Here is a 21,374-nt window from a genome sequence, read left to right as displayed (position 1 = left end):
TCACCTGTGCTACTGTGGTGCGCCTCCACAGGCATTTATATAATTTATGCAGTGACTCCCCCCTGACTAGCCTAGTACTCACCTGACACCATATATAATTGTACACTATTATTGACTATATTCCCTTTACTGTACTTTACATCCCTGTGACTATTTTGTACCTACCAATTTGTACTTCTTAATTCCTTCATCTTTTCCACCCATTCCCCAAACCCCCTCCCATCTGGCAACCATCAGTTTGTTCTCTGAATCTATGAGTCTGTTTCTGTTTTGTTTGTTCCTTTATTTTATACTTTAGATTCCACATATAAGTGAGATTGTATGGTATTTGTCTTTTTCTGTCTGATTTCTTTCATTTAGCATAACGTGATTTTTTTAAAACCCATTTTTTAAAAAGATTTTATTGGGGAAGGGGAACAGGACTTTATTGGGGAACAGTGTGTAGTTCCAGGACTTTTTTCCAAGTCAAGTTGTTGTCCTTTCAGTCTTAGTTGTGGAGGGCGCAGCTCAGCTCCAGGTCCAGTTGCCGTTGCTATTTTTAGGGGGCGCAGCCCACCATCCCTTGCGGGAGTCGAGGAATTGAACTGGCAACCTTGTGGTTGAGAGCCCACTGGCCCATGTGGGAATTGAACCATCAGCCTTCGGAGTTAGGAGCACGGAGCTCCAACCGCCTGAGCCACCGGGCCGGCCCCAGCATAACATTTTTAACGTTCATTCATGTCGTATCATGTATGAGTACTTCATTTATTTTATGGCTGAATATTCCATTGTATGGATATACCACATTTTGTTTATTCCTCCATTAGTTGATGGACTTTTGGGTTTTTTCCACCTTTTTACTAATTATTTTACTAAATAATTGTGCTATGATCATCCATGTACACATTTTTGTGTGGCCACGTGCTTTCAGTTCTTTGGGCATATATGTAGGAGTGTAATTGCTGGGTCATATGGTAACTCTATGTTTAAGTTTTTGAGGGACTGTTTTCTGAATGGACTGCACTATTTTACATTACCATCAGTAATGTCAGAGGGTTCCAATTTTTCCATATCATCATCAATACGTGGTATTGTCTGTCTTTTTTATTATAGTCATCCTAGTGGGTGTGAAATGGCACTCATTGTGGTTTTAATTTGCATTTTCCTAATGATTAATGATTTTGACCACCTTTTCACTTTGTGTATTTTCAATGGGAGAATAGGTCTATTCAAATCCTTTGCCCATTTTTTTTTATTGTGATAACACTAGTTTAACTTTATATGAGTTTCAGGTGTGCAATATTTTTAATTGGGTTGTCTTTTTTTCATTGAGTTGTAAGTGTTCTTTATATATGTTCTGGATACTGGACTCCTATCACATACATGATTTACAAATTTCTCCTATTCTGTGGGTTGTCTTTTCATTTTCTTGATAGTGTCCTTTGAAGCACAAAAGTGTTTGATTTTAATAAAGTCCAATTTATCTATTTGTCTTCTTTTGTTAGGTAGGGTTCCAACTTCATCCTTTTCCATGTGAAATGCAGTTGCCCCTGCATAATTTATTGAAAATACTATTCTTTCTCTCCATTGAATTGTCTTGGCACCCTTGGCAAAAAGCAATTGACCATAAACGTATGGGTTTGTTGCTGGACTCTCAATTCCATTCTATTGATACAAAAAGGTTTTTAACTAATAAATTATTCTCCCTGAGGCCTAACCGGGGACCACTCTAAGTAGAATCCATGCCATTTTTGCCCACACTTATGAACTAATTTAAGTGGGGTGCCATGGGACCTCACCGAGGAAAATGAAGCATAATAATAGGTGTCCAGGAAATTAGGAATGGGAGGTGTGGTGGTTGGTGCATTAGAAAGATCTTTGGTTGGTACTTGACATAAAGTAAACTTACAGCAGGTGTACAGTCTTGTGGCTCCCTCCCTTCTGACCCAGGGGGGCTCTGTGGGATGAAGTGACGTGGCCTACTCAGTGGGAACCTGTGCCAATACCCCTTGGTTCTGCTCCTGTCTCCGACACTGTGCAGCAGTGATGGTTCCACTCCCTGACATTCTGTCAGGAGCAATATAAAGGAAGGATGAAAAAGAGGAAAATGACTCTCCACAGACTAGATTTTTGGCTGGGTTTGAGGGAAATACAGTAGTAAACCACAGAGTAAATAGAAAATAGTCCTATCTAGTTTTATGTATCTAGAGCTTTATTTTTTATAAGAGAAACAGCATAACTGCATGCAAAAGTTTTTGCCATTGGAGAACTGTCATAACTGAGGGAATCCTGTCTCCTTGGATCAGGAAACCATGGTTCCTGTCCAAGGTTTATCTTGTGGTGGCCCCCAAATTGTAAGGAAAGGGCCTAGGGGGGAACAACCATCCCTGTTCTCAACAAGGCTTTTAAGCCTAAACCCAAATAGTGGTGGTGTCACTAAGGCTTGGGAGGAAGGGGTATGGTGTTCTTTGGCTTCTCATTCCTCTGATCAGATCATTGGCTGGATTCAGGGGGCAGAAAAGATCTGTGGACTCACAAGATTCTGCTTGCTAAACTGGGTTGTTGCCCAGTGTTACCCTGCTCCTCTGGTTCATTCCCTCAAAGCTGATTCATTTAGTGCTTTGTGGCTTTGTTGGCCTCCTCACCCATCCCTGAGATCCTCACTTCTTCATTCTTCATTCCATGTGGCCTTATTTGGATCCCTCAAGGCTTTGGGGGTTTGGTAATAAGGGAATCCAGCTGCTGTTATATGATGGTCAGCTCCTGGGTCTCAGGAAGGCCATACTGAGCTTTGTGCTCATCAAACAGCTTGCGCAGGGCATTGATGTAGAGTGTGTGGTATTTGTCCACTGTCGTTTTGTTTGGCTTCTGAATCTTGGGGATCGGCAGTGGCTCCCCAACTGTGGGGAAGAGGAGACAAGCATCAGAGCTCCCTCCCAAATCACGTTACCCATCCCTCAGAGGAAGCCACATACTGAAACTCAGTATCTGGGTCCCCTCCCCTTCCTTTGGTTTTTCCCTCTGCTCCAGCCCCATCCTGTCCCATATTCTCCAAATACCTAATCTCACACATGCTCAAGAGAATGAGAGCAAGCCCAGGAGAATGCTGAAGGAATGTAAATGAATAAGGATGCTCTCATGGCAGCTCTTGAACTCTGTCCCACTGTGAATGGCTACAACTCTTATCTGTTCAGCTGTCCTCCCCACCCTGCCCTCAACCACACCCACCGGAATCCCCATTGCCCATCCCAGCTGTGTGCCAGGTCCCCTGGGACTTGACGTATGACTTGGGTGGGGGGAATCAAGGAGCGGTGTGGTTCAGAGATACTAGAAAGCTCACCAACAGTGGTAATGGGCAGATTGAAAGGCAGGAAGCCCCAGGAGTCTTGAGTGAGGCCTCTGCCATGGAAGGTACAGAAATTTATTCCTAAGAGTTTTTTGAATGTGTCCTGGAAGCCTTTTTGGAAGAACCTCTTCCACGTGCCATCAGGGAAGGTCTCTTGATTGTAAACCTCATTCTCTCCAAAGCTATAGGAAGGGACAAGGTACGCTCTGTAAAAAGAAGCGCAGAAGTGTGAGTTCTCCTAGGAAAGTCCGCCCAGTGAAACCCTCACCAAGGTGGGAAACCTCTACAATCTCCCCATTATAGGACAAGAACCCAAGCACTCAAGCATCTCCAGCCTTGTGTCTTATTCTTGCCCCACCCTCCCAACTGAACCCTTTGTGGGGAGCTGCTGCACATTTTCCTGTGATGGGGAGAAACTAATCGCAGGCAATCTAACTGCCTTTATTGTACCAGCATCCAGAGCGATCATCCTAAATCGCATATCTGCACATGTCACTCCTCTCTTTAAAACTTTTTCAGAACTCCTCAGCTTGTACCACAGGGCTTAGCATGGCCTCTGTGCTCCAGCTCTGCCTACCCAGCTAGCTTCCCCTCTCCCCGCCCCTTTTGGCCATACTAAGTGTGTGAAGTTATCTTGTTTGTGTGTCTTTGTATTAGGTTAGTGCAAAAGTAATTGTGGTTTAAAAGGTTAAAAATAATTGCACAAATCTCAATTACTTTTGCACCAACCTAATACATTCTGCTCCCTCTGCCAGAAATGCCTTCTCTCTATCTTCACAAGGCACATTCTATTTTGCCCTTCAGTGCTCAGCTCCGATTTGATAGAAAGACTTTTATCCAGAGTATAAGTTTCACAAATGGGTGACATCTGAATTGTGATATGAAATATTGGTAGGAATTGCCAATCCCCTTGAAGAAAGTTTCTTTGACCACCTCTAATTCTTCCCCCCACAATGTGGGGTAGGTACCCCTCATCTAATGCTCATCTTTCTCCTACACTAACACTATCCTCACTCTAATACAGTCATCTCCTTACCTGGCTGACTCTGCAGTTGTTTGTTAAGGTGATCAAAGGTGGGAACTGTATCATTTATCTATGGATCCCTACAGCCTGGTGCAAGGCCTCATATGTTGTAGGTGCCCTGAGTTCTTTCTCCCTTTTGGTCTGACTGGTAATTCCTACTAATATTTCATATCACAATTCAGATGTCACCCACTTGTGCACCTTCTACTTTGGGTAGAAGTCTCTCATTGGTGCTCTCATAGCACTTTGTATATATCTCCATTATAGCATGTCATTCCTTCAGCAGATATTTATTGAGTTCTTTCTATGTGCCAGTAATGTTTCAAGCCCTGGGGATATATCAGTGAACACAGTGGATTAAAAATAATCTCTGTCATCATGGAGTTTACCTTTTATTGAGGGAAGACAGACAATAAAAAAACCTGATATATAAGTAAATAAAATTGATGGTATATAAAAAGATGATAACTGCAATGTGAAAAATACAGCAGGCTGGTCATGATAGATGATATTGATAAGAGATATTTGAGCAAGACCTGGAAGAGGTAAAAGAATGAGCTGAGCGATTATGTGAAGGAATGGTGTTCCAGGCAGAGGGGACAGCTGGCACAAAGGCCCTAAAGCAAAAGCTTGTGGGAGGAATAGCAAGGAGGCCAGTGTATCTCTAATGGAGAGAGCAAAGGAGAGAGCAGTGGGTGATGAGGTCGGAGGCGTGGACAATGACTAGATTATTTAGTGTCTTGCAGGCCCCTGTAAAGGCTTTTTGGCTTTTGAAGAAAAAAGAACTATAATGGAGGTATCACACTCCCTGACTTTGGCTTGTACTACAGGGCTACAATAATCAAAACAGCATGGTATTGGCAGAAAAACAGACACGTAGACCAGTGGAATAGAATTGAGAACCCAGAAATAAAACCACATAAATATGGACAGATAATTTTTGACAAAGAAGCTAAAAACATACAATGGAGCAAAGACAGCCTCTTCAATAAATGGTGCTGGGAGAATTGGATAGCCACATGCAAAAGAATGAAACTGGACTGCTCTTTGTCACCATGTACCAAAGTTAATTCAAAATGGATCAAAGACTTAAGCATAAGACCTGACACAATAAACTGCATAGAAGAAAACATAGGTATTAAACTTATGGACCTTGGGTTCAAAGAGCACTTTATGAATTTGACTCCAAAGGCAAGGGAAGTAAAAGCTAAAATAAATGAATGGGACTATATAAAACTTAAAATCTTCTGCACAGCAAAAGACACTATCGACAAAATAAACAGGCAACCAACTGAATGGGAGAATATTTTTGCAAATAGCATCTCTGATAATGGGCTAATATCCAAAATATACAAAGAACTCATACAACTCAACAACAAAAAACAAACAACCCAATTGAAAAATGGGCAGAGGACCTGAAGAGACATTTCTCCAGAGGACATACAAATGAAATGGCAAATGGACATATGAAAAAATGCTCAACATCACTAATCATCAGAGCAATGCAAATAAAAACCACAATGAGATATCACCTCACCCCAGTCAGAATGGCTATCATCAACAAGACAAATAGTAACAAGTGTGGGAGAGGCTGTGGAGAAAAAGGAACCCTCATATACTGTTGGTGGGAATGCAGACTGGTGCAGCCGCTATGGAAGGCAGTGTGGAGGTTCCTGAAAAAATTATGAATAGAATTACCATATGACCCAGCAATCCCTCTCCTGGGTATCTACCCAAAAAAATCTGAAAACATTTATACATAAAGATAAGTGTGCTCCAATGTTCATTGCAGCTTTATTTACGGTGGCCAAGACATGGAAACAACCAAAATGTCCTTTGATAGATGAATGGATAAAGAAGTTGTGGTATATATACACAATGGAATACTATTTGGCGGTAAGAAAAGATGAAATAGTACCATTTGTGACAACATGGATGGATCTTGAGATTATAATGTTAAGTGAAATAAGTCAGAAAAAGTAGAGAACCATATGATTTCACTGATATGTGGTATATAAAACTGAAAACAACAGAAGAACAAGACAAACAAATGAAGAAACAAAATCTCATAGACATAGACAATAGTTTAGGGGTTACCAGAAGGTAAGGGGGGTGGGGACTCTAGAAGAGGGTAAACAGGGTCTAATATATGGTGATGGAAGGAGAACTGACTCTAGGTGGTGAACACACAATGGGATTTATAGATGATGTAATACAGAATTGTACACCTGAAATCTATGTAACTTTACTAACAATTGTCACCCCAATAAACTTCAATTTAAAAAAAAAGACTTTGGCTTTTGCTTGGAGTGAAATTGGAGTCGTTGGAGTATTTGGAAGGGTGATGTGATCTGACTCACATTTAATAGGATCATCCTGGCTACAGTTGGGAATAGATGCTTGGATGTGGGGGAGGCCAGGATAGAAACAGGGAATGCCCTTAGGAGACTATTGTAGTCATCCAGGGTAGAGATGGTGGTAGTTTAAACCAGGGGATGGTAGTTGAGATGGTGGGTGTTTGCCTTCTGGATACATTCTGTAATTATATGCGCATATGCCTGTCTTCCCTACTAGACTGAGTTTCTTAAAGGTGAAGACCAGGGCTTCCTTATTTTTATATCCTCAATGCCTAGGACTATGTCTGACACACAGTAGGTGTTCAATAACTGCTAAATGGATGCATTCTATTTCTCAAAGCAGGTTATATGGGCTTTGGGGGGCAGTAGCCATGTCTTACTCATCTTTGCAATCTCCATAGCATCAACCCTAGTGCCTTCCTTGCCCTGAGTAGGTTCTCTAAGCCTCTCAGTTAATAGGTTGATGGAGAATCAGTTGTACTTCTCTAGACCCCCAGCCTACCAGGCTAATGGGCAAAAGTAAAGATCTCCTATTGTTCTTTCTCCAACTTCAAATAAGAAAAGTGCCCACCAAAATGTGTCTGGAGACCCAAACACCTTTACTGTACAGTGTGAAGGAATAGAGAGAATTAATCCTAGTGAAGAGAGAGCCCCCTCTAACGGTTTCCAAGGAAGGACACCATCCTGGAGAGGTGCTACAGAAAACCTATGGCACCCTGACAACAGGGCACCAGAACCAAGGGACTCACCCTGTCTTCAGTGCCAACTTCACAAAACCTTTCCGTTGTTTAAGGAAGAGTGTAGAAGCTCCTGGCTGGCACAAGAGGGATTCAGCAGCTCCACCCACCACAACAACCACGGCATTGCCTGAGCCATTCTGGGTCAGCAAATACTTCAAGGCCAACTCACTCACTGGGCACACACCTATGAAACCAAAGAGTCAAGTGGCATAACAAAGTTGGTGATTGAGGATGGGGTAAGCGGTTCCTCTGGGCTCTTCGTGATGGAGAGAGTTCTGTTTCCTGACTGTTGTTTACACATGCTGGGTTAGCCCTAGCCTGAGGTTGGTCCTTACGGTCAGCTACTTGCCTTAGGAGCCTGTGTTACTACAGTTGGGGTGACACTGAGTTCCTCTGCCTACTTCCTTTTAGCTGAATATTATTTAAGCCCATCTTTTCCCTCTCTACCCATGAACCACAGCCTTCTTCCACTCCCCCCGCCTGACAACACTGGAGACTCACCAGAGTTTTCTCCCTAAGGGTTATCAGGTCTAGCCACCATTAACCTGCTTCCTCCGTAGGGCACCCTGATGAAGGGGAGCCATTGGCTGGGGTTTCTGGAGAGTAGGCAGACACAGGAGCCTGCCCAAGCCAATTGAAATGTAGGTGAACAATGGAATGAGGGTGACACCCTGTTGTTCAACAGCAGTTACAGTCTTTCCTCACTTTTGCTTCCCTCCTTCGCCCTGCACTTAACTTCTGTTCTCTCCTGGGACGGCAGACATTGCCTCCAGTACTCAGTCATGACCACTGCTCTAGGTTCATGCCAACCTCAGAGGGGACTCTCATGGTTCCACCTGGCCCCTCCAGATAAATATATCTTACCTTTTATTATTTGGCTTTGGTTGTTTCCTGGTGATCACAAGAATGGGTATTCATCCAGAAATAAGGACATTTGTAACAGTACCCAGGCGTGAAGCCTGGCATGGGGAGGTTGTCCTGGATTCTGATGGATGCTTATCCTTTATCCCTTGATGTCTTATGCAAGTTTGAAGGGGTTCCCAGGAGATGAAGGTCATGGGCCAGAAGGGTACCAGCTATTACGAAGGACTTTAAAATGTCTTTAAGGTGCCCTGGGATGACAGCTGCTATATAAAGGACTAACCAAAAGAAGCCAACTGACATCCCAGAAAGAGTCTGGCAAAGTTCATCTGAGCTGCCCCATTTATGTCTGATTTCCCCTACATTTGGGTTTGATATTTGGCTTTTGCCTTCTGCTTTCCACTTTGGCTTTGATCTTGAACTTCAGCCTTCTGATCCTCCTTTGAACGTATTCCTGGAAACTTATGAATGGCCATAACTTACGCTGCCGCCTAACAAAACCCTGCCTCCCAGATCGTGGCCAGAACCTGGTGCTTAGCCATATACTACTGGCGCAGTGTGTTCTGGACTCATTTTCTACTCCATCCTCTTCCGGCAGGCAATGACAATTGGACTGACTGTCAGGGCTGATTGGCGTTGGAGCCCTGAGGTAGGTTAGGGAATGGAATGCTTTCTGATACTCACCCAGTGACATTACATACTCTCGCACAATTGGGATCCAGAAAATCCCTTCCAAGGTCCCTACAGAAGGAGTGATGTCCGGGAAAATCCGAGCAAAGCCAGTGGCCTCAGTGGCAAAGTTGATGAAGACACCATAAGAGACAATGCCATGGGGGTGGTTGGCAATGATATAGTTGTGTTTGGGAGAGAGGTCATGAGTCTTCACCAGCTGTTAGAGGGAGATGGAGTCAGAACAGCAGACAGGAAGAAGGAAGATAGGACATGTGAACTCAGATTCCAGCAGGTAGACCTTGTTTCCCTTGGGGCGCCCCCAACTCCTGTTCATTAGGATCTCATCACTGTCGTAGGATTACCAGGGTTATGATGCTCAGAGGCTTTATCACTGTAAGGAAAGGCTGCTATTCGTCCATCTCCTCACCTGCCCATCCATCTTGGGCCTCTAATCTGCATTATGCCTCTGGGCCTTGACCTTCACTACTGGCCACCAAAGCCTTTGAAAACATGGAGCTGAGCGGGGAGGAAGAGTCTGGGCACCAAAGACTGAGTGCGCCCAGAGGAAAGGGTAGTTACCTTTACTGGGAAGTAACTTTGGAAATACTTCCAGAGAGTCCAATTTCGTACCCAAGCTGACCGCCTACCACCTGTGAGTACAAAAGGAAGGGGAAGAAGGGTGAGTGAGATAGTGCCAGTGCTTCTACCTTTCACAGAGATAGAGGGTTCTTCCTCAGGAGCGGCCCCTTTCTCACACTTTTGTATTTCCAGGGCACAGAGCGGTAGGTGCTGTCCCTGAATCCAACCCCCAGGAAGACATAGGAAGCCCCTCTTTTCTGGAGCCAGCCAGAAAGGTGAGAGGGAAACAGTGTGAGGCTAGGTACCTGTGCAGAAACTTCAACCTTCTAATTCTTCCTGGGCTGCCTGGCAGACACCTCTGTTCCTTGCTGAGCTTTGTTTCCCTCTCTCCCTCCCCTTCCCTCTACCCCTTTGCATCTCCCCTTCTCTCCCCCTTTCCAATACTCCCCTTTTCTTTTCCCTTTCCCTCCCCACCCCTTGTCCCTTTGCCTCTCCTACCCTCTCCCTCCACGTCCTTCTCCCTGTGGTTCCATCCTCTTCCCGTACTTCTTACCTTGACTGTGGGTGTTCCAATCATAGGCGAGCCAGGCTAAGGCGAGCACAGACAAGATCCAGTACTTAGTGTACACCAGAAAGTAGGGTATAAGAATAATCGAAATACATCCTGGGGGGGCACAAAGGGTTCATGCACTTCAGTTCTCTTGAAGTTTAATACACCCTTCGTCACTCCGATCTTTGCTCTATACAGAAGGAGCAGGTCAAGGCTGGCGTGAGACCCATTTCTCCCTCTTTTGCCAACGCACCTAGTTCTGCTGTGGTCCAGGGGGACTGCTGAGTCCCTGAATCTGGGCCCCCTTGATGACTGAGACCTTAACTGAGGAAAGAGTAGAACCATGACACTCTCAGAGCAGACCCCTGCCAGAGTCAAAAGACAGCATTACTTGGCAAGTGAAAAGAACAGCACCTCGGGCCAGTGGTTGCCATCCCCATCTGGGACCTCAGAAGTCCCTTCTAAAAGCTTGACCTTCCTTCCTTTGTGAAACTGCTAAGTCAGCACGTCCCAGGGGAGAGGGACTGCCTTGCAGTGTACAAGTTGTTTGGTGTGGAGAGGAAAACACGTACTAGAAACTGCTTGGCTGCATTCAATTTTGTCCCATTCAAAACGTGTCAAAAGTTCAGAAGGGGAAAAAATGATCTCTGTTAGCAAAGGGCCACAGCAGGCTGCGAAATGCAAATGTGATACATGTTACAGGGGTGGGAATTGAATTCCCTTTTTAAATCTGCTTTCATGAGAAAGGGGCTAAGTATACATATAGTGAATAAAGAAAGAGCCAGCTAAGGGAATGCTTTCTTTGACCAGGTAAGCACAGCATGGTGGATAAAATTTCAGAGAAGGGGAAGAAACTCTAGAGTTACCTACTAGCAGGTTTGTCTCCCACATTTTGGACATAGATGAAAATAACAGGAAAAAGACGGAGTGGGCATTTCTTTAAAAAGTCGTGTCATGGAGTAGAAAAAACCTTAGCGACGGACTGAATTCCCCTTACAAGAGCTGGCTGAGATGGTTATTGTAAGCATGTGAATTAAATAGGCCATAGTGGTGGGAGGATTTTATATCTTGCTTCAAATAAATTTAGTTTGTATCCCCAATATTTAGAACAGTGCCTTGCACACAGTAGGTGTTTAACAAATACCTGTAGACTGATCGAAAGATAAATGTTTTCTGTTCTCAAGAATAGATAAACTTAATTAATTTGTGTTTAGTCAGCATTTATGTCATTTAAAAACTTAAAAAGCATAGGTGGATTAACTGTGTGCGTTTTATACACTATCTCCTTCAGTTATACACAAATCCTAAAGGCCAGTCTAACAAGAGCCAGACCTTGATAAACACCATCCCGCCCTGTGGAATCTACTTGGACTACAGGTCTGGCAGCCCAGGAGACTGTAAGTGTCCTTGGAGGGCAGGCCTGCCAGACCCAACCTGTTTGAATGTCATCAGTGTCACTCGTGGCGACAGAAGTATGCATTAAAGAACTAGGAGAAACAGAGGCCAAACATGGAAGAGCTAAGTCTCATGGAACAAGGAGTTCCATGACAAAAAGCAAGGGGCTCTGAGGCAAGAAGGATGAAGTACAACAACTTGTGTGTATGTGTGTGTGACCCTCCCTTAGATATTGTGGCCTTGACATCAGGAGATGCTTCCAATATCTTGTCCATGTTCAAGTGAGGAATCTTGGAGTGGATTATCAAGGAGGAAGTTCATATAAGGCAAGCTCCTATTTTAGTTTGTACTGAAGATGGCCAAGTCATTCTACTAGACGTGTAATGTGGTACTGATATGGGAGAGACCCATATCTCCCTACAGAAATTTTAAGTCGCCTTTTCCCGAGTTTCTTAGCTCCTTAGCCCCTGGCTTTCATTCCTTTTCTGCTCAGTTTCTGATTCCTAGACTAAAGATTGCAACTAGCCTGAGTCACAGGATGTCTCTCAGATAACTGCTCATAAGCCTGTGACTTCCCAACATCCCCCAAGCCATTCTGGACCTGACTCTTGGATAATTCCATCCCAGAGACCAAATAGGCTTTAACATCCCCCCAGGCCAGTATACTTGTTGTTGTTCTTTCCAACCCATTCTGGGCCCAGCTCCTGGACAATTGCTGCCACCTGAATGATGGGTTGAATGGCCACAGGCTCTATAGAGCTGACAGATTTATTAATTAAAATCTATTTTGCCTCATGCAGGGGCCTTGGGGATGCAGAGGATACCGCAGCAAGATTGCCAGTCACAGCCAAAGAAGCCAACATGGTCTTCCAGGCGGATCTCAAGACCTCCCTCCCCTCATCTAAGATCAGATAGGGCGAGAGTTCCATGAATCCCCAATAGGTAGGGACAGCTCTACGCCCCTGCCCAGCAGGAAGCAGACACAGAAGAAAAGACCTTCTGTCCCTCAGCTTCCCATAGAGATTTTATGGGGATCGTGTCTCTCATGGGAAAAACAAGGTAGGCAGTTAGAGATAGACATCAGGTGTGTGTATTACCGCCCAAAAGACCTCCCCTCTCAGTCCCAAACTTCCCCTTTTCATTGTAATTATCTACCCCTAGGAGGAACAAAATACCTAACTAGATTAAACTGGCCACTCACACCTGCGCAGTAAAGGCCACAACGACCTTCATTTCACCTGGGCCTCATTATCAGTCTAAAAAGATGAGGTAATAGTCTCTTGTCAATCACAGGTGTCAATCAAGTGGTCCCACGCCCGCAAAGGAACAGCCCAGTCTAGAGATAAAAAGGATAAAAACTCTAAGTCTTCACCAGTCAGGCCCTTTTGGAGCCTGGGCCCTTGGCCCTTTTTTGAGCCTCTTCTTTTGCTCAGCCCGCTCCACACTCTTTGGTGTTTACTATCCCTTTTAATAATGGCCCTTGAGCCACTGCTTTCTGCTCGGGCCCACTTCTATTTCTTTGAAGTGTACCGTTTCTTCTAATAAACTGCTTTTTCACCACTTTATCTGGGTATCTTGTTCAATTCTTTGCTCTAGACGCCAAGAACCTGGACACCACACAGAGAAGAGCCCACCCTCCAGTAACAGTATCTCATGGCAGTTTTAATTTGCATTTCCCTAATACCTAATGCTGCTTAACTGCTTTTCCTGTGCTATCTGCCTTCTGTGTCTGTTCAAATATTTGGCCCATTTTTCAACTGGCTTGTTTGTTTTTTCACTGTTGCGTTTTGAGAGTTCTTTATATATTCTGGATACAAGTCCTTTGTTGGACATGTACTTTCAAACAGTTTCTCCTGGTCTGTGTTTATCTTTTCATTCTTTCAACAGGGTCTTAGAGCAAAAGCTTTTAATTTTGATGAAGCCAATTCAACATTTTTTTTTAAAAGATTGTGCTTTTGGTGTCAACTCAAAGAACTCCCTACCTGACCTCAGGTCATGAAGGGTTTCGCCTACGTTTTTTACTAAAAGTTTCACAGTTTTGTGTTATTTATTTATTTATTTTTATATGAGATGTTTCCTGCTTGGTTTGTCCCTCAGTGATTGTCCACAGGACTCTGAGAAGCTGTAAGAATATGTAGGCGTAGACTCGAGGCCCAGCTTCATCTCCAATGTCGTGGAAAGGGACTGTATATCACAGGGCAGAGCCCTACGCTCCCCTACGCCACTTGGACAGAGCCCGGGAAGAGTGACCTCCTGGGGGTATCTACGTTGGAAGTGCGTTTTATATTTAGATCTGTGATCCATTTTGAGGTAATTTTTAAATAAAATGTGAGGTTTTCTTCAAGGTTTATTTACTACATATTGATACTCAATTGTTCCAACATCGTTTGTTGAAAAGACTATCCTTCCTCCATTGAATTGCTTTGCATGTTTGTCAAAAATCAATTGGCCATATTTGTGTGGATCTATTTCTGGACTCTCCATTCTGTTCCATTGGTCACCATGTCTATCCCTCCAGCCATACATCACTGTCTTGATTACGGCAGTTTTATATTAAGTCTTAAAATCAGATAGTATGATTCCTCCAACTTTATTCTTCTTCAAAATTGTTTTAGCTGTTGTAATTCCTTTGTTTTTTTATATAAATGTTAGAATCAGCTTGTCTGTATCAACAAAAACTCCTGATGAGAGTTTTTAAATTAAACTTTTTAGTTCGGAAAAAAAAACCCAAACTTGAGATCAATAGAAAATTTGCAAGAATATTTTAATCCCATATTACCTTCACCTCAATCTACCAATTGTTAACATTTTACATTTGATTTATCTCTAAATATAAATGTATAAACATACATATATGTTTGTACTTGAGAGTACTTTGCAGAGATTATAATCCTTTGCCTCTAAATACTTAAGTGTATATTTTCTAAAAAAAATTATCTTCCCTTATAGCACCCACACTGCTATTATCAAATTTAGGGAAATTAGTATTTATGCAAAACTCTTATCTAATGTATTCTACTGGGATTTAAATTAAAATTACATTACATTTACAGATCAATTTGGGGAGAATTGACATCTTTACTATGTTGAGTCTTCCATTCCATGAACATAGTATGTCTCTAAGTCTTTAATTTCATTTATTAGCATTTTATAATTTTAAGCCTACAGATACTGTAAAGATTTTTTTTAATCTACTCATGCGTATTTCATTTTTTGCAGGTATTGAAATGGTATTGCTTTTTAAATTTGTATTTTCAATTGTTCTCTGCTAGTATATAGAAGTGTGGTTGATTTTTACATGTCTTTTATCCTGTGACTTTGCTAGCTTCATTTGTTAGTTCTTGAAGGTTTTTTGTTTTTAATAAATTCCTTGGGATTTTCTACACAGACAATCATGTCATCTGTGAATCAGGACAGTTTTATATTTTCTTTTTCTTTTCTTTTTTTAATTAAAGTTTATTGGGGTGACAATTGTTAGTAAAGTTATATAGATTTCAGGTGTACAATCTGTAATCAAATATATGGTGATGGAAAGAGAACTGACTCTGGGTGGTGAACACACAATGGGATTTATATATGATGTAATACAGAATATTTTATTTTTCAATCTGTATGCTTTTCTTTCTGTTTTTTTCTTCTTGCCTTATTGTCCTTATTAGGATTTTTTTTTAAATTTTATTTTATTAAATTTATTGGGGTGACAATTGTTAGTAACATTACATAGATTTCAGGTGTACAATTCTGTATTACATCATCTATAAATCCCATTGTGTGTTCACCACCCAGAGTCAGTTCTCCTTCCATCACCATATATTCGATCCCCCTTACCCTCATCTCCCTTTTTTTATTATTAGGATTTTGAGTGTGATGTTGAATACGAATGGTGAGAGTACATATCCTTGCTTTGCTCCCAACCTTAGGGAGAAAGCTTTCATTCTTTCCCCACTAGTATAATGTTAGCTGCAGGCTATTTTTGTAGATGCTCTTTATCAAGTTAAGGAAGTTTTCTTCTCTTCCTCATATGCTGAGAGGTGAATGGTGCTAATGTGATTGAAGTTGATGTTTGTCAAATGCTTTTTCGACCTCAGTTGATATGATCATGTGTTTTTTTCTTCCTTGGATGGTTAATATAATGTTTACATTGATTGATTTTCAAATATTTACACTTGCATTCCTGGGAAAAAGCCCACTTGGTCGTGGTATATTATGCTTTGTAATATATTACTGGATTAAATTTGCTAGTATTTTGTTGAAAATTTTTGCATTTATATTCATGAGGAATATTGATCTATAGTTTGTTTGGTTTTTTTTGTACTGTTTTTGTCTAGCTTTGCTATCAGGGTCTGGTCTCATAAATGAGTTGGCTAGTATTCCTTCCTCTTTTATTTTCTGGAAAAGATTATGTAGAATCTGTGATACACAGGCTCTAAAATGTTTGGTAGAATTTGCCATTGAAACAATCTAGGACGGCACATTTCTGTTTTAGAAGGTTTTTAACCTTCCAAAATTAAAATTTATTTTAATGAAATTAATAATTATAGGTTATCTATTTTATCTAGGATAAGTTCTGGTTGTTTGGGGTTTTTGAGGAAGTCTCCAAATACCACTGTTAATTTGTCTATTTTTCTTTTCAGTTCTGTCAGTTTTTTTTAATTAAAGTTTATTGGGGTGACAATTATTAGTAAAGTTACACAAATTTCAGGTGTACAATTCTGCGTTACATCCTTGCTTCATGTGTTTTGAAGCTCTATTGTTAGATGCATACACAGGATAGTTATGTCTTCTTGGTGAACTGACCCTTTTCTCATGTCCCTCTTTAACTCTGGTCCTGACTTTCTAAAAAAAATAAATTTAAACCTGTACAGCCTTGAATTACTAATGATTACTACCTTAAGTTAAAGATGGTGCCAATATGAATCTAAGTCTGTTCTTTCTTCAAATCATCTCTGATTCATCTCGCTTGCTCACTGTCCCCATATAGTAATAGCCAATATTTATTGTACACTCATCATATCAAACTAAGTGTTTTATGTGCATATTTTATTTAATCTTTGTAAAGACCCCATTAGACAGTAATCATTCTCATTTTATGGATAAGTCATGTTGTCTGCTCTTTGCCTGCTGGTCTCTTCCTCTCCAGTCTGTTTTGCATGCTGCTGCCAGATATTTTTTTAAAAGCATAGTCAGAATGTTGTTTGCCTCCTCTGAAAACTTCAATATTTTCCCACTGCTGACAGAATAAAGTCTGAACATGTTAGCCTGGTATCTAAGGCCCTCCATGGACTAGCCCCCCACACCTTCCTAGCTTCATCTCTCAATACCTGTACTTATGCTCTAGCCCAGTATTTCTCAAAGTGTGGTCCCCATACCATTCTAGGACACTACTAGATTATCTGCGGTGGTATATGGATGGAAAGCTATTTTACAGTGTAGTGAACGGAAGTCAATTCATGGCAGTGATATAAAGTTTCCTGTTAAAATACATTAATTTAGGTTGCAGAAATGAGTGAATTTGAAAAAAAAAAGTTGAGTAATAACAGCATAGATGGTACTCAGTCATGGAAAGAACCAGACGGTGGGATGCAAATGGCTGAAGTATGGAACACAAGGCCTCAATCACCTTAGTTTACTAATTCCTTCAACCCACCATGCAATTTCACATGTTTATGACTTTGGAGATGCTATTCCTTATCCCGACTACACTCTCCCTAACTTTCTGCATATCAAAATTCTCTCTAACTTCAAGGCTTAGCTCACATGATACCAATTTGATGATATCTTTGCTGATTCTCTGGTGAGAGGCTTCCTCCTCCACACACCCACAGAACATTATTTATGCTTCTATTTGGCCCTATTTGATTTTGCTGCTAGTGTAGTTAGTACCTCACACATCTGGCCCTTACCTTACTAGACAGTAGCTTCTTTTAAACAGTCTTTATTTAGCACAGTACCAAGCATGGGGAGATGACTTACGATAAAATTTGTCAAATTGTAGCACAGGGAGAAGTTTGATTTGAAAATTCTCCAAGTGGCAGGTGAAAGCTAACAGAAAGAAAAACTACGAATGCCCTTATTCCAAACAAGGAAAGGTTTTCTGAGATTCCAGCGTGTGCATGTGTGTATAAGGCTATAGGCAACCAGTTATTTCCAGTGTAAAGCGAAAACCCAGCATCCAAATCAGTTGGCTCAAAGCCTTCAGAAATCCAAGAACATGACTCGTTTGTCAAAGATGAATTTCTGTGACTTTGTGGTTACTTATTGGATTTAAATTGACTGTAAATATAAGAATCTGTGGGGGTAAAAGGTAATTTAATAATTCAGCAAACATTGACTGAGTACACCTCATGTGAAATCTCTGTACTGGAAGCTGTGGGGACAGGGTTGGGGACTAGAAGGAGGAGGATGAACAGAGTAAGTATGGTAATGATGAAAATAATACAAGTATGGTCATTGAGACCACGTAGCCAGTATTTATCATTAAGAAGAATTCTGTTTAGCCTTTAATATATATCACCTCATTTAATATTCTCATGACCCTGAAAGGTAGATAATTTTATCATGTCCATTTTACATATGAAGAAACTGAGGCTCAGAGAGTTCACTCCAAACTTTGGGGGGAAAAAGTATGGAGCATTTGTTGAATCTTTATTATGTGCCAAGAGCTATCTTAAGTACTTTGTGTGTGCTAACTCATATTAATACATGTGGAAAATAAAATTCCTGTTTTCCAGAAATTCAGAGTCTAGTGGAGAAGACTGATACCATAAATAACAGATGCATGCCAGAGGATGAAAATTATATAGTCAGGGTTCAAATGTCATTCTATGGGAACATAAGGAGAACACCATTCCTTACTAGTGGGGAACCTAGAAAGGCTTCTTGTAGAAGGTAAGATTTAAGTTGAATTTTGGAAGAAGAGTAGGATTTTGACAGCTAGATTAGTGAAGGAAGAGCCTTCCAGACACAAGGAAGAACTTGAACAGCGGTCTGGAGATGGAGGAGTCCAAGGCCCATGAGTAACACCATAACCTCCAAAAGTACAGGGAGCCTGGGGAGCCATGGAAAAGGAGATGGAAGGAAGCTGGGGAGATTAAGCCTGAGGCTGAAGGTAATGGGACACCAGTGAAAGTTACTGAGCAGAGAAGTAGCATGATCATATCTGTGTATCATGAAGATAATTTGGGATTAACTGTGGGAGCAGGAGAAAATAGGCAGATCAGCTAAGAGTTGCAGTGATATAGATGAGGCAATTGGAACCTAAAATGGGTTGTTATTTCTCAAACCAATTTGGACAATAATATAGAGACAAAATTTTTAGGGTTTGGCAGTTGGTTGGATGTAGGGGGTGAAGGAGAGGGATTCTGAGCAAGACAGAAGGAATGAAGGAAAGAGAGCGAGCAAATGAAGAAGGAGATTAGGAAGGAAGGAAGGAAAGAAGGAAGGGAGGGAGGGAGGGAGGGAGGGAGGGAGGAAGGGACACTTTTTTCATATGCAACACTTACTGTGGACTTGGCTGAGAGGATGGGGATACTGATGTTTAAAGGGGTTACAGTGCTTGTCCAAAGTCACACAGCTAATCGTTATCCAAATCTGACAAACTCTAGAGCCCATGTCCTGTTCACCATGCCATACTGCTTCCCTTTTCTGCCTTATCTGATCCTTTCAACTTGGTGTAATGTTTTCTTTCTCGGAAACCCTAATATGGCTTTGTTTGGCTCTTTTACTTACCAATATGTCTTACGTTGTAATGACTTGTGTATATGTCCAGCACTGATATGTAAAATGTGTACAATGGTGGGATGAATAATTGGCCTATCCTTGTTACTAGATAGTAAAGGTCCTGTACTTAATTCATTGTAGTCTCAGCAAGGACAGCGAGTCTTATAATGAGCATTTTCTCTATAACTATTGAACAGATCGAATATCTCAGGCACCTCTGTGTGCATCACAACCCCAATTAACCTCCAAGGCCCAGGATTCGTATTGTAATTTCTAGTAGAATCACTAAAAGAATAGAAACAGAATGTATAACACCTAAACTAGTAGAGGAAGACAAGTGGAATGATAATCAATTGAAAAGAAGTCAAGACAAATGGCCAGCAAGCATATGAAAAGATGATCACCGCCACTGATCGTGAGGAAAATGAAAATTAAAAGCAAAAGGAGACAGCATCTCATGTCCATTAGGATGGTTACTATAAACAAAACAGAAAATAAAGAAGTGTTGGCAATAATGTGGAGAAATTGGAACTCTTGTGCACTGTTGGGAATGTAAAATGGTGCAGCTGCTATGGAAAACAGTATGGACGTTCTCTAAAAATGTTTTAAATGGAATTACCCTATGACCTGGCAATTCCACTCTGGGGTATATATCCAAAAGAATTAAAAGCAGGGTCTCAAAGAGATATTTGAACACCCATTTGTTTAGACCCTTCTCTGAATAATATTTTTAAATTCACAAAATAAAATATACAGATTTACAAAGGAAACTCATCATATTAAAACACAGTTTTGAAAACATTCCAAAAATGTGATATAATAACACGAGCTTCTTGATCTATGCATTAAATAACCAGACCTAATGGTAGTTCTAATAACTAAGAATTTTGAAGTAGTCATGAGCATAAATGAAATGTCGAGATGCCTGCAACAACTGGCATATGATATGCAAATCTCTGTGATTTCTATTACTGACAAATTCACAGGTCCTGCTAATACTTCTGTGGTTTGTTGCTTACAGTCATTGCCATTTGAAATTAGTGAAAATAAAGAGGTAATTTTTTCCATCCAAATTCAAAGTTGTCCACCCCTGCTCCCCAAATTTGAGGTCCATAGGCCCCTGGTTAAGAACCTCTGCTCTAAGGGGTCATACAGCCTTCGATGGGTTGGAACAGGCTGCCTCCTACATGTCTCATTCTTCAGGATGACATTTCTCCCAGTCCAGTTTCCAAGCTTGCCCCTATAACTGGCTGCCCACAAAGCCCTGGTTTCTGGCTGGAAAAAGCTTGGAGCTCTCAGCCTGTTTGTCTAGCACTGATGACTGCCACACCCTGAGTCCACTGAACAAGTGGCCTTTTCTCAAAATTCTGTCTAATGAGTCAAGCAGCCCTCAGGTTTTCTAGAATTCTGTCACCATTACCATATGCTGGAAAATCACCTTACACCTACCTAGTAGCACCAACTCTGCAAGCCACCACTGCCTTTGACCCATCCCTGAATATGACTATGAACTAGAGGGGCAGTCCTGAGAAGGCTGGGGTGATCCTTAAACGAGAACAACCACAGCCTCACTTCTGGCCTTCACACCCCTCAGTTGAGAGGGGAGAAATGTAGTGAACTCAACAGTAGCCATCTCCTGGGTGAGGAGGAACAGTCCTGGCGTGAGGGAGGGGACCAACCTAACCATCTCTTCAGAGCCCTCATCTGGGGATTCCCGGCTTGTTCCCATGTGCTCTGCAGCTCCTGGGGTTTACTCACCTAAAATTATGTAGACTGGGATCCACTGCAAAACAGAGAGGGTTTGGAGGATCTCCTGAAGATCTAGTTGGGAGAGGAAGGCCATGTGGTGCTGTTCTGTTGCGGCAAGAAGCCCAAACAGAAGGCCAGCACCCTTAAAGCTGAGCTGCTTACAGGTGCTTTGCTCTGATCTCTTACCACTGAGTCCCTTTAGCTGTGGAGCTTTTAGGGTTGACCTAACCTTTCCTCTAATCTTCCCCGTTTCTCTGCCCCGCCCCAACTTCCTACACACACATGTTTCGGATCCGACTATCTAACCTCCCAAATACAAATCCTTTCTCCATGTGTGTCAATTGCAATGAGGCAGAAATGGCCTTGGGGTGGTTCTCGCTGTGTGTGTATGTGGGGTTGGGGG

General features: G+C 41.8%; 1 protein-coding gene and 1 non-coding gene across 2 annotated transcripts; both read right to left on the bottom strand.

Moving 5' to 3' along the window:
- Nucleotides 1-1,334: 1,334 nt before the first annotated feature.
- DGAT2L6 (diacylglycerol O-acyltransferase 2 like 6) lies at nucleotides 1,335-21,144 on the bottom strand. Its single transcript, XM_019747948.2, has 7 exons — nucleotides 20,981-21,144; nucleotides 10,112-10,222; nucleotides 9,559-9,629; nucleotides 8,992-9,196; nucleotides 7,456-7,630; nucleotides 3,320-3,531; nucleotides 1,335-2,879 (listed from the first exon to the last, which is right to left on the bottom strand). Exons 1-7 carry the CDS (start codon nucleotides 21,063-21,065, stop codon nucleotides 2,725-2,727), a joined length of 1,014 nt encoding a protein of 337 aa, XP_019603507.1. The 5' UTR covers nucleotides 21,066-21,144; the 3' UTR covers nucleotides 1,335-2,724.
- On the bottom strand, nucleotides 13,572-13,775 carry LOC141569777 (small nucleolar RNA SNORA73 family). Its single transcript, XR_012493573.1, has one exon. It is a non-coding gene; the product is annotated as a small nucleolar RNA SNORA73 family (small nucleolar RNA).
- Nucleotides 21,145-21,374: the final 230 nt, after the last annotated feature.

Source organism: Rhinolophus sinicus, chromosome X, assembly GCF_036562045.2.
Source record: "Rhinolophus sinicus isolate RSC01 chromosome X, ASM3656204v1, whole genome shotgun sequence".
Lineage (NCBI taxonomy): Eukaryota > Metazoa > Chordata > Mammalia > Chiroptera > Rhinolophidae > Rhinolophus > Rhinolophus sinicus.
This window is presented reverse-complemented; position numbering and strand designations above follow the sequence as displayed.